General features: G+C 38.2%; 1 protein-coding gene across 1 annotated transcript; it reads right to left on the bottom strand.

The window, feature by feature from the left end:
- Window positions 1–437: 437 nt before the first annotated feature.
- ankrd10b (ankyrin repeat domain 10b) lies at window positions 438–14,472 on the bottom strand. Its single transcript, XM_086266363.1, has 6 exons — window positions 14,129–14,472; window positions 13,219–13,371; window positions 12,180–12,271; window positions 3,972–4,237; window positions 3,091–3,198; window positions 438–1,015 (listed from the first exon to the last, which is right to left on the bottom strand). Exons 1-6 carry the CDS (start codon window positions 14,324–14,326, stop codon window positions 816–818), a joined length of 1,017 nt encoding a protein of 338 aa, XP_086122489.1. The 5' UTR covers window positions 14,327–14,472; the 3' UTR covers window positions 438–815.
- Between the last annotated feature and the right edge of the window lie 2,262 nt (window positions 14,473–16,734).

Here is a 16,734-nt window from a genome sequence, read left to right as displayed (position 1 = left end):
TAAGCAAACCTGAAATTTCTAGCATGAAAATGTCAGTAGACATTTTGTGTTGTTAGCATAAGTAGTTTCTATAAAAACGCGGTACTTCCTTTCAACACGATAGATTTATCTAATACAATATTTTATTTGATTGGAATCAACTCCCACCCCTTTCGAGTTACGGGTGGCGCGGGGCGTGCCCACGGTGACGTAGCCTCGATGACGGGAAGTTTGTGCTGAGCAGCTATGATGAAGGTCGGCCCTATGACAGCTGTGCCAGCACGTGAGAGTGCAACTTTTAAAGCAGTTTTCTGTATTAAGCGAGCACACCAATAACTTTTAATGTATATATCTAATGGATAGAAAAAGAAAGTAGGATACCATGATTCTCTACACACATTATTTCATAAGCCATCTATGGCAGGAAGCAGAACAAGATGTACGGAGAAAAATCAAACTTTGGAAAACCTTTTTTTAATGAATTACATCTTATGTGTTTCCATTTTTTAACATATTGAGACAAACAAAATTTCAGCACTGGCAGTGGTTCATCTCAAATGCTTACTTTAGTGTATTCAAAGAAAACTGCTATTTGTAGCATAAATCACAACAAGAACTAAACATTAACTTTTGTCTTTAACAACACAAAAATCCACTTTTTACGCTGCTTTATTAATGCAGTTTCAGACCCATCCAGAACAGTGGCTCTGCTGTTAATAACAAAGAAATTCAATGATCGTGACCACTCTGTGGCTTTAAGGCGAATGAATGCTTGTTTAGGCTTAGATGAGTTTCAGGCAAAAAGGAAGAGGTGTCAGGAAGATCACTTTTGTATTTTAGGATCCATGGTAAAGAAGCATGGTGCTGAAGAGGGTGTGGTCATAGAACTGCTCCGCTTTCACAGACTTCAGGTGCTCCACCTGACTGCCTCCAGTGCTAATGATCTCAGGTGAGCCGCTGTGGATGTGGTGGTCAAGGAGGATTTCTGCTGTTGGGCCGTTTGAGAAAAAGTCCTCACAGTGTCTTTCACCTGCCACTGTAAATGAAACAAATAGTCAAAAGGGCAAACAAATTGTTTTGATCGTGTTCCTGACTCTAATAGAGAACAAACGAGGCAGTGGGCGATTTTGTTTTGCACAACTATTTAAAATTCTTTTTACTACAATTCTGTAAGCAGCCATGTAAAAATAATGTCTATTACATGGCCAGCTTTCAACACACATCAAGTGGTATCCAACTCTTTGGATTTAAAAAAAAAAAAAAAAAAAAAGAGATCAATAAATTGCGAAATAGACTCCACGGGTTTATGCAATCTCAAAAGTTTTGACCTGAGACCTTGTTTTAAAATAGGTCACGTCCTGATCTGTAGTAATTCTGACATACAATTTGCGTTGTACCACCATGACCTAGTTCTGTGTCATTTCACAAGAAAAATCACAAGTCTTTTAAGCTCCACGACCCAACATCACAAGCAGAATTGTAAAAAATGTCAAAGGCACTGTATTTGCAATCATCTGAAAAATGTAAGCATTTTTAAAAATAAATAAATAAACACAGATGTTGTGAGACAGGAGAAAGAAAAAAAAAAAAAAAAAAAAGAGCACAAGGATACACCAAGAAAACAAAGGCCACATTTATAAACTTTATACACATTTAATGATGTCAAGCAGTCAAGTACAAAGCTAAATCTGCTCAGTACTCAAAACATTTGATGCCCCAGATTCAAAGACTACACACTCAAACCTTCTGCCACGTAAAACAAAAACAAAAACCATGTTCAACATGAAATAGTACTACAAAATACAGAAAGAATCCCCCCAGCGTCTATAAAATTTGAACACAGCATACATTAAGTTACCGTTTGGATTACTTAACGCAGCTTAACAAATAAGGCTTTTTGCAAAGTGTAAAAAACCATGCAAACTTTTTTTCAGCAGGACTGTTTGTACATAACAACCGATTGCAATATGGCCTGATATTAATTTAAAAAACACACTGGGTATTCTTCTGTAACACACGCAAATGCAAGCCTTGTTGCTAGTTACCTTAAAAGTTCGCCAACACACACACACACACACAGTAAACATTCATCATATTTCAGACCAATCATTGACAAAGGTGAAAAAGAGGGGTTAACAAATTCTACTCTTATGGACCAGTAAATGTTACTAAAGGGCATCTAGAAACTCCAAGAAAGCTGCACAGTGAATTATGTAAATTTTAAAAGCTACATTCATGTTCAGATATGCTTTGGCATAAAGTCATTCTTCAATATAAAATGCGAAATTTCCAGAGACTTTCTTTATGTATGTTTTAAAAAGTGCTTAGGTACCAATTTCACATAAATGTCACCTATTAAATATTATTTTAAATCAACAATATTTACTGATTTATTAAACTGGGAGAAAAACAAACTCGAACATTACTATTTTTTTTGGTGTTGGCAGCAGAAGGTTGGTGTTCACAACATCAGGTGACAAATGAAGTTTTCCTTATTATACAATAATGCACAAGTTTATAAGCGTTATAATAAGACATGACTAAATATTTTTTATGAAGCCAATATAAACATTTGCACTTTTAATGCAAACAACGTGGTATAATTGTGCAAAACAAAATCATCCTTTTATTTAAAACCTAATAAAAAGTAAGCATTACACGAGAACGGTCAGTATAATCCGACGTATGCACTGACTACATATCTGTATAACAAACACATATTAATGCCTTTCTCCTTAAGAGTATAATCAGGTACATGGAAAAGTAGAAAATACAACACACACACGCACGCACGCACACAGCTAAATATCTTTCAAAGGAAGCTCTCCACCAAATCAAAACAAATGTATTTCGATATCTGCATTACTCAAAAAGGAAACGTACAACAAACATACAAATGGGAACATTAGCATGTGCCATTTCACACACAAGCCCTTTACAAGTAGGCATAAGAGTTGGTGCAGCGACAGGGGGTCTGCATCGACGCCACAGTGATGACCTCCAGCTCTTTAGCTGTGGGGCTCGACCTGGCTGGTCCCCCCTGATCCATGGGCCCCGGCCCTTGTGATGGTGCAACCCCATTCATCCCAAATGCAAAGCTTCCTGGCCCACCTGAGGTTACAGTCGCTGCCAGCTCCATGTTCATGCTCTCCATCTGCGCATCTCCAGCTCCATCTAGTGGCCCATTCCCGTTAAGCAATTTGGGTTCCACACAAAAACCTGAGAGCCAAGACGAGTGGAAAAATCAGTGAGCTGAGAGCCAGGACATGTTTCCATCCATCCATTTAAAGAAAGATTTGCTTAGAAGATACAATTAACCCAGATTTTGTCCTAAAAATACATGCAGACACTTGGTCATGTGATGAAAGGAAGAATATAGTTTGTAGATGACAATTTGCTGATCTCCAATTCACCAAAACTGAATTATTTTTTGTTGTCATTCATGCATGCTAGAAATAAATTAAACAGCTGAGTGTAAAAAGAAGTTTGAGTACCCAACATCCTTTGGTGTTTCAACATTATCAATTAATATCAGGAAAATGAATTATAATCAATAAAGAGTCACTGTGTCACACTATTGCTGTGACTCACATAAAATGTGAATTAAGTCTAACAAGACCCTTTGGAGGAAAGACTTCAGAAAATATTTTTTTAAAAGTAAATACCTGCAGAGACCTACCCCCTTAATCTCCTAGATACACTGATGGTATCAATTTCAAAATCCTACTTCACTTGGTTTTCAGATTATCTTGACCTTTGACCTTGAGGTCGAGGTCACTGAGATTTGAACTCGATGGCATCAATTTCAAAATCCTATACTGTCTCGTTCTCGAGTTATTGCATTCACAAACTTTGGTGTGCATGACACTATGCCATCAACCTTTTATGGCTGAGGGGTAATAATGTCTTGAAAGTTTCAATTTCCTTTAAAAGGTAACAGAAGAGAAAAAAAAAAAAGTATCTGAACAGACCTGATCAGCTTAGTAACTTACCGTTAGTTCTAGCCTTCTTTCCAGGGTTTGCTTCCATGCCTTCGAAAGACCTTTTTCTGTTGGGCATACCATTCAAGAAGCTGCGTCCCTGGATGGTGGGGTAAGTGTGGCACCCATTCTGGCTCATGCCATTCAGAAAAACCCCGTTATGAGACTGAGCCATGTTTTGTTGGAAGTTCTGGGCATTGGAGAGTATTTCAGCGCACTCCCGGAATCCCTGCGCGTGGGCCAGGTCAGCAGCAGTCAGCCCACTGGCATTCCTCATACTGCACAACAGAAAAGGGAGTGTTAGAAACACTCACTGTATGCTCCATTTACACAAATAAAACACAAACAAAATGAGACAAACCCAAGCACGCACACGCAGGCACACACACCCCCACACGCACATACATACATAAACGCACGCACGCACACTCATTAAGCAAATATTCGCACACACACACGAACACAGATGTATAGAAATAGCCTGTGCTGCTCTACCCTCTCTCACATCCTCTTCGTCATCTTCATGACAGATGACGACTGATCCCTTTGGGATCATCTGCATCTTAAAGATTTCACTTGTTTCCACATAATTAAGGAAACACGTCTGCTGCAAACGGACATGGTTAAGACAGCTGAGCACATGCACTTGAACATGTATGAAATGATCCGCTGCATCCACAGGAGATCACATCCGTGGACCGCGTCAAACGGGCTACATCAAGGAGCATTCTGCGAAGAATGAGAAGTGGTTGTCATCTCACGTCTCCAGCGCCGATAGAATTCAAGGATTTCTGCAAAGCCGCATCAAAAGCGCAGTGATGTTGTCTTCTCTGTGTCAATGTCCACGTGGAAAAGCCAGCAAAGAAAATGACAGACTGGCAAAGTGACGAAATCCCCAGAGATGAGTCAGAGAATCAGAAGATGGTGAAGACTATGATGCAATCTTCAGAACAAACTCCAGAGAGTGAACGATTAGGGCGAGAACAAATCAAGGTCGAACTGCAGCACCCAAGCAACACCACTCTTCTTTTGTTGAGAATGTGAAGCTAAAGTGAACTTGTCCTCATGTTGTTTCAAGAAAAATGAGCAAGAGAATAAAAAAAATAAAAATAAAAAAAACATAATAAAATAACTAAGTAGTCTGTGCACTCTGTGTTAACCATAGCCAGTTGCAGCAGTGATAAAGTAACTTTCTGGGAGCAGTAATGAATGAGCAAACAGCACTGTGTCCCCTCCCCCTCACAAATTTACAGTTTTCAAACAGCATTAAAGTGTGGAAACAATTTCACCTGCAGGTAAAATGTGGACAGCAAGGAGAAAAAACTACACAGGAATAAAATAAAAACTATATTTTAAAAAAGGTGCTATTAATATAAAATATGATCATTCTGCTGAAGGATACAGAAAATAATCGACCAACCAAAGCATTTCTTGCAGCTTAATGATGGAAATTTCTTTTGTCTGTTTCAGCCAGTTACAAAAACAATACTGCCGTTGTTCGGGGCCTAAATGTCATCATGCTGTGAAATGAGTTCTCTAACCAAACAGCTCAGTCTTTGTCAAAGAACTGGGAGCGCTGGCCCACATCTGACTCTGGACTGTTTTTTTGTTTTTGTTTTTTTTAAAAACACGACAGGAAAAACATTGAAAGCAATCGTCACGTCGTTTCATGCATGACTAAAATGATTTACCGAAATTTTAGGAATACATTTTGTTTCATTGAACTTTGCGTTTATAGTGTTAAATTAAAAACCAGGTGATATTAACTTCCACACAAAGAGGCAGGATTTAAAGCACACAGCTGCTGTTTGGTCATTCGTGAGGTGTAGAAACTGCTCGTTCTCTGCATTTTTATCTAAACAGTTGTGCAGAAATAAACATTTCAAGAACTAGTGCATGTGAAAAAAACATTTTATAAAGAATTGAAGATTTAAAAAAAATAAAATAAAAAAATCAAACAAGTAAAAATCACACAATAAACTTGTTGCACATTACCCGTCCCCTTCAAAATTAACGCTTCCAAAGGATTAATCCAAGAGGTTACACTTTAACTGAATATCATTTACATGTTAAATGGTAGATGGATCAGTCTCACTCTAAGGAATAGAAATTCTCATGTATAATACTAAATAAGAATTTAATGTTAAAATTTGTCTCTCTTTGAACACAAACAGTTCCCTAAGTAAACAGTGGACCAGATAGACACAGAATAACATACTGTTACTGTGATAAAAATCTAACATCTTCTAATCTTAATCATTAATGTCCACTTATTGTATGATAATGGCACAACAAGTACTTGCCCTAATTCTTGTCTAGAGGAACTCAGTGGTTAAGCCTTTTTTTGGACAAGGGTGAAATTGCACCTCAACAATCCCCAAATGAGATTTCCTCTCCCTTTTCAAGCACTTAAGATATTAAAGTTGCTCCTCGTTTTGAAATCTTATATCCAATGTCAAATGAGTGATTGCAGAGACACTCGCAGATTACTGCAGCTCTTCTGTGGGGTTGGTCAAAGATAGGGAGGAGGTTATAGGTGCAGTGATTTTTTTTATGTGTCTGTATATGTTGTGGATCTCTTAAGGAGGAAGCTAAACATTAGACACTCATGAGTGCCAGGCATTTTAAATGCCTGACTATAAGTGCAAATTTCAAGTTTTCAGATAAAGTCTGCTGCAAATTAATTCTCTCATTTCTTTATTTGACCCTCTGGCTTCATTTCCAGCATTGACTTGTTTCCAAACCAAATCTCAGCTTGAACATCGCCCTCCACATAACTGAAACAATATGCCCCTTTTCTATTTCCTTAATTATTTAAACCATTATTCCTTTAGTGAGACCTGACATCTATGGTAATCACTAATCCAACAAAATGGATAGCTGTGTATAGCTTAAAAGAAAAAAAAACAAAACAACAACAAAAAAACAAAAACAAAAAAACAACTTAAAAAAGGAAGCGTTAATTCTTTGTAAATGCCTGGTATGCTTTGCTTTTCGGTCCTAAGCACACAATATGCATCTTCTCTAACTATTGTCTAACCTTCCAGAGGCAGCCTATTATCATGCTACATGTTGACATGGGACTCACGTGATTAACCCTGTCCATTTAAAGGACTCCTATGGTTAGTTCACAAAATAAAGACAAATCATAAAATTAAAAAAAAGAGGCTAAATACAGGAACAATCATGGATAATAAGCAAAGCATGCAGGTCTAAAACTTTAGTTTTGATTTATTAAAAAACCTAGCATTAAAACCAATCACCGCAAGAAATACCTCAACAGTTTGCCAGTGTGTAGATAGGAAGCGATAGTGAGAACACTCAATGCCACAACAGTGCGGCTATCCCAGGGAACGGGGCAGACTCAGCAGTGTCTATTCTCCCCCTTTCTAGGATTACTTGAAAAAACCAAGTCATTTCCAATTCAATGGCTGCAAAACATTAAGATGTACGGTTCTGTTTCTGTTAACAGTATAGAAAACTTTTTTTGTAAACTTATTGTCACTTTCATAAAGGAAAAGGTGACAAAGATTAGAAGTCAAAACAGACTATGATATTGTATAGGGTTAATACTGTGACATACAAAAGAAAACATTTCTGTGTATAACGTAAAATATTTGGTACAGTGAAATGACAGTGAATAACCATTGCAACAGGATGATGTTAGCATTAGACAGTTCAGTACATGATGTTATGCAAATCTAACCCATCTCACTCAGCTGCTCTAAGCATGCCTGCACTACGCTCATCACCGGCAGCCTCTAAGCACTGGCCTACCTGCTGCTAGTTTGCTACTGGACCACCTTTACAGTTTGAGGCTCATGACAAAAAAGAATTTCTTAGAAATCTACCCCCCAAAAAGTCTATATAGTTTTAGTGCTAAGTTTATTTTAGCGTTCTAGAGCAAAATCAGAGCATTGGTTTTATGATTCTAATTAAATACTGGATTTCAAAAAGTAAAGCTCATATTTATAAAGCTGGGTCCGATTTATTTAGTTACCATATATCTACTTTATGAGTGGTTCTACGAGTACTTTATAGATGTCCTTATCATTTTTCTTGGTAGTGTATTTATAATAGGATTTAAGATGGCGTTCGTTCAAGTGACTTGGCGCAAACAGCCAAAGATGTTGATCCTGTCAGCACTCGGGACAGAGCTACAAATAAAACCATGATGAACTGTGACACTGGGGAAAGTTTTGAAGAGTTTTATTTAATCGTTTTTATGTTCCAGTAAGGAATTATGTAAAAGTTATGACTGTCAACCCAATCTTTTAGACTAAAGCAGAAACGCTTGCACAGAGGTGTTGCCAAAATGCCTGCTGAGCGTCAAGGCATGCTTCAAGAAGGACCCAAGTTGTATCCAACCATGACACCACTGAGTAAAATAACACAAACCTCAGGTTTAGGTGGACTTAATGTTGTTCCCACTCATTTAAAAAAAAGAAGAAAAAAAAAGAAAGGTGCATAAAAGCATCTGTAGGTGACGGCCAAAGGAATGAAAGTATTTCATACATAATTCAAGCCTTTCAAGAGCACTTCCTTCTAATGAATCAAATGAGTACATCACACTCTTCTTGTGTCTCTTCTTTCTTCCACATGGAAAATGTGAAGATAAGCAGAAACAGTCAAAGCTGCAAAATGCTCTGACATATAGTCAAAGCTTACAGTTTTATCATTTATGAATTACTTCTCCCCGTTGAAAAGGAAATCTCAGATGACAAGTGTGTTCAAGAGGATGTAATACAAAGCAAGCATAAAACAAAGCCAAGAAGATGAACAGCCCACTGAGGAAAATCCTCAATGAAAAATGTAGATTTAAGCGACTGAATAAAACTCATTCATTCATTCACTGTTCATATAATCAATGTGACAAGGACATCCTGTTTGCGTGAAATATAATTTAGCCGCTTTGCTGTAAAAACGTACTCTCAAAGGCTTCTGTGAAAATATTTGGAGGCATTGCTTTTCTTTTATAACCATGGTAATGTTGATGTGAGCTTCCATTAAGAATAAACCATTCATAATCCACTAAATCCATTTTACTGCCTTAGGTCCTGTACAAAACACTCCACAGTAAAAACGTGCTTGTTATTGAAGCTTCGCTCCCATAATGCAGTGAGTGGACCGGAGGGCAAAAGAAGTGTTTAGATGCCTATCACGGAGCTTTAATCTGACATGAAAGAAATGTGACATGGAGATGGATGTTCAAGTAATAGATCTCAAAGAGTAGACTCAATGTTCAAGCTAACTTCCAAAAAGAAAATGCAGAAACTTTGACTTCAATAACAGCATTTATAATAAAAAATTACCAAAGCTCTAAATGAGTGGATTTAGAGCTATTTGTCCTGACTAACAGATTCAAATTAGAAGATTATCAACACAGTATTTTAGACTTTGTATATTACACATATTTTGAATTAAACAACTAAAAATTAGGGTATAAAAACTAAAAGCATAAGAACACAACTTAGTTCATATAGTAGTATATGATGTAGACTACTATGTATTGCAGAGTTGTATTATTATAGTATAAACTGCATAAACAAAAATCTTTTCCCAGCAAAATATTTTCTCTCTTATGCATCAGATATAATGCACCATGAGTGCTACCAACGACTGATTGCCTGAATAATTATCACGTCAAGGTTCATTTGCTGCCTTGCCACCAAATCTTTACTGCACATGACAGCAGACTATTTTCTTTGTCAACCTTTGTTAGCATTGGAATATTTTGTTAGCAGATGTTTGAAAGCCCTTTGATGCTGAAATTTGTTATTTTGTCATGAGCCCCAGTCCCACCTGCTGTGCCTTAGTCTTCCCCCCAGCTGCGCCCCCGCTACATTTCTGAGTCATAAGTTAAATAAAATGAAAAACAAACAAACTTGATAATAAACTAAACTAAATATCTGTGATCTGCAGGGAGAAAAACAAAACAAAACAAAAAAATCACATATCATTTTCATCAAAAAATATAATACTCATCAGCTGATAACCAAATGCACACTGCGTGAACCACTGCTGAGCTTCTCTGCATGAAAGCAGTGGATTTAATTTGCCAAGGCAACCGTAGCAACCAGGGTGTTTATACAAGGAGAAAATGAAGTGTTTTTAATTTCCATCGAGTGTTTTTTATGACTCTGGGACACGCACTCTGTGAAACTATGCGGAACAGATTATGCATGGTGTGTGTGTCTCTAAGACCTTTTGAAAAGGCGTGTGAGCACTGTTTGCATTCCTTTACTGAAACAAGGCCCAAAGTCAGCACTGCTCTCAGATTATGTTCAGTATTGTCATGGTTATACCTAAAGCTCACTTTTACTGCTTCATGGTGGGATTTACCTTCTTTACAGAGAGCTTTTGGTGCACAAAGATTTATTAGACTACAAAAAAATTAACATACATATAAACTCCTTGGTAGCTTGGGGTTTCTGTTCTCTAATGGGATCACAAAGAAAAGGCAGGCAGTATGTTGCAGAAAATGAAGCTGCAAGACTTCATAATTGAAAAACAAAAACAAATAAAACATGTTGAGTCTAACATCTAAACTCCTAAGACTAAAGTAAGCAGCAACTTTTAATTTCTTTGTGCATTAAAAAGCTACTTACAAACCCGGTAACCTACTTTAGTGAGAAGCAACTCAAGGCTTTTTTTTTGTTTTGTTTGTTTTACAGCTGGATAACACAGGTAAGCTGTGAGTATGTAAACTGGGTGCCTAATTCATTAGGCTTATTCACATGACCTTTAGGAAAGTAACAGCTATGATCTAACGATATAGCTGTTGTTATTTCAAGTCCTGCTGGTCTTGAAGCTAAATTTAACAAACAGGAAAAGTGAGTCTTGCCTCACTTCTTTGTTCATGTGTCAGATCGAACATCAGTGATAACAATGTTTTCTATAAATGGGTATGTTGGCAAAACAACTGTAAAGGTGTGACTGATCATTACTACAAGAGGAGATTATGTCTACCTCCTAAAATAATAAGCTAAATTTATCGTGCAAGATCTATTATATCTAACTCTGTTATCTGCTCAATGCAGATATTATTGTTAATTTTAATGATCCTTGAAAAAGGTGGACATGAAAGCAGCCAAAACAATCTTGCAAAAACTTAAAAAAAAAAAAAAAAGATTTTGCATTTCCAAACACGGCCACCTAATCAATGCATTTTCATTCAATGCAACACCTTACAGCCTTTCCACAATGACAGTAAAGAGGTATTCAGATAAAAAAGCAATGTGCATTTGGTCACCCAGTTAAGCTGTGTATTTAAGACACAAATCTTTAAAACAAATGTTAACAAAGAAAACCACACTCTAGATTTAACAGAGATCATGCAACATGGCCTACTAATTAAACAGTTTATCAACCTTTACATTAAGTTGCCCTAATGTTTGTGTAATAATCGTGCTGGACTGAAAAAGTCAGCCATCTAGATGAAAGACGCCGTGCAGAGTTAATAATCAACTTTTACTGTAACACACATAAAGTGTAGCAGACTATAAAGGTAATAAACGTCTGCTTATTCAAGTACACAAGCAGGCACTTGTGGAATATGTCTTATCTGATAATGTTACACACAGAGAGCAACTTAATGCGAATTGTTGCAATGAAAAACAACAATTTTTAAGGATTAACAAAATGTGTCACATTTTCAAGGAAGCGCCACCAATTCTGTTAATGTTTAACATGTCAAGCAAGCTAACTTTGCTATATTATTACCGTTTCACAAAATGCATCTCTAGAACTTCTAAAAACATTTTCAAGGATGTAATTGTCTACACAGTTGTCTGGTGTACATTTTTAATGAACCCATGAACAATAAAACAAAGTTGATTTTATTTTGTTGAGCTAAATGACTAATTCAGTCCTTTGCTCAAATCTTGTTTAAAGTTATATACAGACACAACCTGAACTGATTTAAAGTAAAGTAACCGCTTCTAGAGCAGCATTCCTTTTGGCTGGAGCTAATATAATATAATATCAAAAATTTTAATCTTAGTAATTACATTCTGCACCTTCTACAAATTTATGTTTAAGACCTGCACTGTTAATTTTGCAGATCACATATTTGCAGCTTTGAAGAAACTGAATAAAACATTTAGACTTAACAACTGTACTGATGTGAGTTTGGTGGCGATCCCTTGTAAAGGTGTAACTAAGTTGCTGGATAGTACAGAGGAAAAGAAATGATGACACAGGACTGATCACAGGACTTACTCAGCTTTCGCTCCCTGAATCAAGAGAGTGTTGATACACTCCAGGCTGCCCGCGCGAGCAGCCTTGTGGATGGGCGTCTCGCCCACATAGTCCTGAGTGATGACAAGAGACCGCAGTTATATATAGAATGTATCAGACAGACATTACCAATTAAGTATTTATCAAATGTATCACATATTACTGCATCCTAAGCACATACTGGATATTATAAAAGGGTGTAACGCTGCAGGGCAGAGCCTGAACTTTTCACCCAGACATTACTGCCGCCCACACACATTTACAGTTGCACATTAGTAAGAGTGCAGCAGAGGAAAGAGGAGAGAGAGAGGGGGGGGGGGGGGGGGGGGGGGGGGAGAGTGAGGCAGCTTTCTCCAACCACAATGCAACGTAGGCTGCACTCAAATATCACACTTTCCTACTGCCCAATCCCAAGAAAGTTAAAAGGCTACACACTCAAGAGGAAAAGGTCCGCAAATCTGAGAACTTTCCCTTGTGTTTATTTCCACAGACGCTAAGCAGATTCAATGGGAGTTGCAAAGCAATGTGGTTCCTGATTACGACAATATGTTATGTCACTGTGCCCCACTAATCTGATTCCTCTCAGTAGTGCAGTGGAGCATAAAATATAGCCTCAGCGCATGAGCCTGTCTGTGTATGAAATCCCACGGAGAGGAAAAGACGGATGAGTGAGGCACTCAACAGTCTGACAGTGGCTGCTTCGGGAAATATGGTGAAGAAATAAATAAAATGGAATGTGAGGGCATTGGTGGGACAAATGGAGGAGTGAGCAGCAACACTGCCAGGGCCGTGACCCCAAATTAGAATTATCCTCTTCAATGGGATTATCTGAGCTCAACCCCTCACGCTCCTTTCACTCGCCCCCTCCCCTGCTTCCTTTTCATTTCACATAAAAACCATTGTCCCTTTTTTTTTTTTTTTAAATTATGTTTTCCTCTTGTCCCACTTTGTAACAAATGCAGTCTACATGTCACTTCAGGAAACTCTGTGAAAAAGGATGAGAGTGGGTCTGATATCGTACCTGTTTGTTAATATCTGCACCAGCTTGAAGCAACCATAACAAACACTCAGGGTGGCCCCCAAAAGCAGCAATGTGAGTGGGCGTCTGTGCAAACCTGGAGGTTACCGCGTTCACACCACAGCCCACCTGAACCAGACGCATCACACAATCGAGCTGTGAAGACACAAGTGCAATGCACATACAGTCAGACAGGCCCATTACCTGCATTCTGAGACAGGGCAGGTACAGACAAGTGTGTTACAGCAGCCGAAAAAGGGCAAAAATGAAGCGCTCCTATGTGGGCTGACTGGGTTTTCGAGGCACAATTATCAAAGCTTTGCCTCGGGGTATGAATCCAGTCTCTGTACAAACGTGAGGCCTATTCTTTTCTAATGTGCAGTTTGTTAAACAAGTCTTACCACGAGTGTTTTTTATACTCAAACGCTTCATTAAAAATGAGTCATTAGCGCCGGGAGTTGGCTTGAAAGCAGTTTGAATAACCGCCCTTTTTAGCCGCAAACCTGCTACAGTCCGCGAGGCTACATCCAATTTAACTAACTGCTCGTTAGCTAACATTTGTGGCTCTTGTAATGCTAGAATTTCGTGTTAAACCTATCGCCTAAAGCCATTAGTTAATATTAATAGGGTTCTTGTTCAACACTAGGTAAAAACGTACCTACAATTTTGCGCATACTAATACAATTCATTGAAAACTAGCTTTAAAAAGTATCGCTTTAACTTCAACGGTCCATTGTCTGCCTGCACTCAGGGACGGCTGCTTCTTCGTCTCATCAGCTAACAGTTAATGGAAACATCAGGAAATGGCCGAGACGAGCCTCATGATGTCGAAGAGCGACGACGCTCCTTCTGGATAACATTTCGCCAAAAAAAAATATCCATTAACTAAAACCCGGGCGGACAGAAGCGATACCTTTCCGAAGTGAGCAGCCCAATGTATGGGCGTCCAGCCGTAGAAAGTGTCCTCCACCGTGAGGTCGGCCGGGTTTGATGTGCACTGAAGGAGGGAGCACAAGGCACCGACGTCTCCATCCCTGCAAGCCCGATGGAGAGGGAAGCGGCTGTTTAAGACCTCCTCGCTTGAGAATCCAGACTCCACTCCCACCGACATGGTAACGAAATTATAAATATTAGTCGACTATTTAAGAGGAGAGAGTAAATTAACTAGATGTGATTCAGTCCTCCGCGCCGACTCTGCGACCGTGCACGAGGACACACGCCACCCTGAATGGCGCGTCTTTCTCTGCCTGACAACACAAAGCAGGAGGCGTAGAGCACGCGCCGAGCTGAAACCCGAGAACCGCTGAGAGAGCCGCAAACTGCGGACTGGACGTCACATTCCCGATTTCCCCGCGTTCCTCTCTGGTCACTGTCGAGTGCCAGATTTTACGTTAGACCAGGAGCCTGTAATACATGGTGGACTGTATCAACAAGAGCACTCAGAGAGCTTAATTCCCACTTAAGAGCAAGGGCTATACTAAAACTTTGATGTTTTATGATGTTTTTTAGTACAGCCTGCTGACATCAGCCTGTTTTGGTGAAAAAATAAAAGCTGTGTTATACAGTTTCTCTGTCATATGATATATTACTAGATATGATTTCATGATTTTTTTTCAAGGTCTACTTTGATTTTTGGCAGTAACAATGAAAGTCAAGGTCAAATGCTTTATGCAAACTATATTTTCCCCCTCTGTGTCTGTACATACACACTCATATCTCTGAGTGAGCAGATCATCCCCACGCAGCTCAGTAAACAAGGGTGGAGACTATAAGAGGACAACAATGGGAGAAAGGACACATATCATTCATTTTTCTCAGTTATCTGAGATTTACTTAATGCATTTTTTGTGATGACTGAGTGCAGCGTGAAAAAACAAATAGTACATAAACATATAACTCTCCAAAAAAACCAAAAATATAAATTATATACATAGGCATTATTTTGGGGGGTTAGGAACATCCTTGTTGACATTCCTATTGTGTTTTAATGCTACCTGTAGTAGATGTGATGAGTTATAATAGCACATATCTCTGCATGTCAGCCAATGAATGTCTTTCGCCTGCAAATCACTGATATTAGAGTTGTTTTAAATTGAAATATTTCATGTTTATATTATTATTCACAGTATAGAATATATTCTCTAACACACTTATCATCACGTTAATGTACTGAATTTATTATCCAGTCAGTTCACAATCACTGACAGTCACCTCTATGCCACCTTCTGTATATCTGAGTCACTGGATTAGTTAAAGCACAATGGACAAAAAACGGGTAGGCAGAAATGAATCAGTCTTGAAATAAATTATTAGTATCCATCACAATATATCAATAATGGATAAGATAAGGTAAATAAGATGATTTCATTGTTTCCCACAGGAGAAATGAGCACACTTTCAGGAAATACCTATCTTAAAATAAATTAAGCAATAATAAGGACTTAAAAACCAGTTACCTTCTTAAAAACTTCTCTACTCCTCTTGGTGTTCAACTGACAGAAGGACAAATGAACATTTATAGCAGTTATATTTACACAAAGGGACGCTGTGACTCCTACCAAAGTTCATCAGCATAAATCAGAGCACGACATGCACGAGGGGCCAGAATCCCGTTGGCCTGCCAAACTGTGGATGGGACTAAAATATCTTGGTGGGTGAGGAGGGTTGTTGTTCCCACAATCCTTTCCTGTCATTGTGTGACAGCTATTGATCACCAAAAACACGATACCCCCTCCCCCCCACCCCCACCAAAAAAAACCCAGCACCATGCTTTAATCCATGGTAACACACATTATGAGGTCAAGTGAGGCTAGTTGTTCTTACTTATTTTCAAATAGTTAACACGTAAATAGATGTAATTAAATGTGAATATCACTGTGGATTTATTTACTACTAAGAGTTACAAATAAATCACAACTCTGTTCATTTCCTGAATTTCCTGCTGAGCACGTATACAGGAACTATTTCTATCTAATTCCCTTCCCTTTCTGCTCAAGGGCTCTGGTGAATGACTGGCAATGGACCAAACCACTGTGAGGCAAATGTAGGAGAGTCCATGCTATAATTAGCACAAGAGCTTTCAGTGCACGTTATTATAGTATTTAACATCAGTTATATTTACAGTGCAGCTCTGAGGAGGATAATGCTTTTTTCCAACGTAATTTTGTCTCATGGTTGGAATGAAGTGGCCATACAGTTTTGGGATGAGTGGTTCGGATTTGAAGGGTGTGGAAGAGTTCAGTGCCACACTTTATTTTCTCAGTTCTGTTTAGTGTCACTAAATTTCCAGTAGGTTTTCTTATATAGATTATGTGGCATAATTCATCAACAAATAGACAGATCAAACAATTAATCCAGTATCATGGTGACAGCCCAACAGATGCATTTTGTGTTGACAAAAATGACTGAAACAAATGATTTCCTTTAAAGCTGTATATTTCATTTTATTTTTAAGCATTATTAGTTCTAGTATTACCTTATTATTATTATTATTATTATTATTATTATTATTATTATGAA

Source organism: Aulonocara sp. 'chitande type north' Nkhata Bay, linkage group LG16 (genome assembly GCF_057382095.1).
Source record: "Aulonocara sp. 'chitande type north' Nkhata Bay isolate Kocher_YH1m ecotype deep benthic linkage group LG16, A_spYH_male_GT1.1, whole genome shotgun sequence".
NCBI lineage: Eukaryota > Metazoa > Chordata > Actinopteri > Cichliformes > Cichlidae > Aulonocara > Aulonocara sp. 'chitande type north' Nkhata Bay.
This window is presented reverse-complemented; position numbering and strand designations above follow the sequence as displayed.

Coding starts and splice junctions, on each gene's coding strand:
- ankrd10b (XM_086266363.1), bottom strand. CDS start 14,326: ATGTCGGTGGGAGTGGAGTCTGGATTCTCAAGCGAGGAGGTCTTAAAC. Junction 13,372..14,128: donor GGGCTGCTCACTTCGGAAAG/GTATCGCTTCTG, acceptor GTGTCTTCACAG/CTCGATTGTGTGATGCGTCT. Junction 1,016..3,090: donor GGCAGCGACTGTAACCTCAG/GTGGGCCAGGAA, acceptor TTTCATTTACAG/TGGCAGGTGAAAGACACTGT.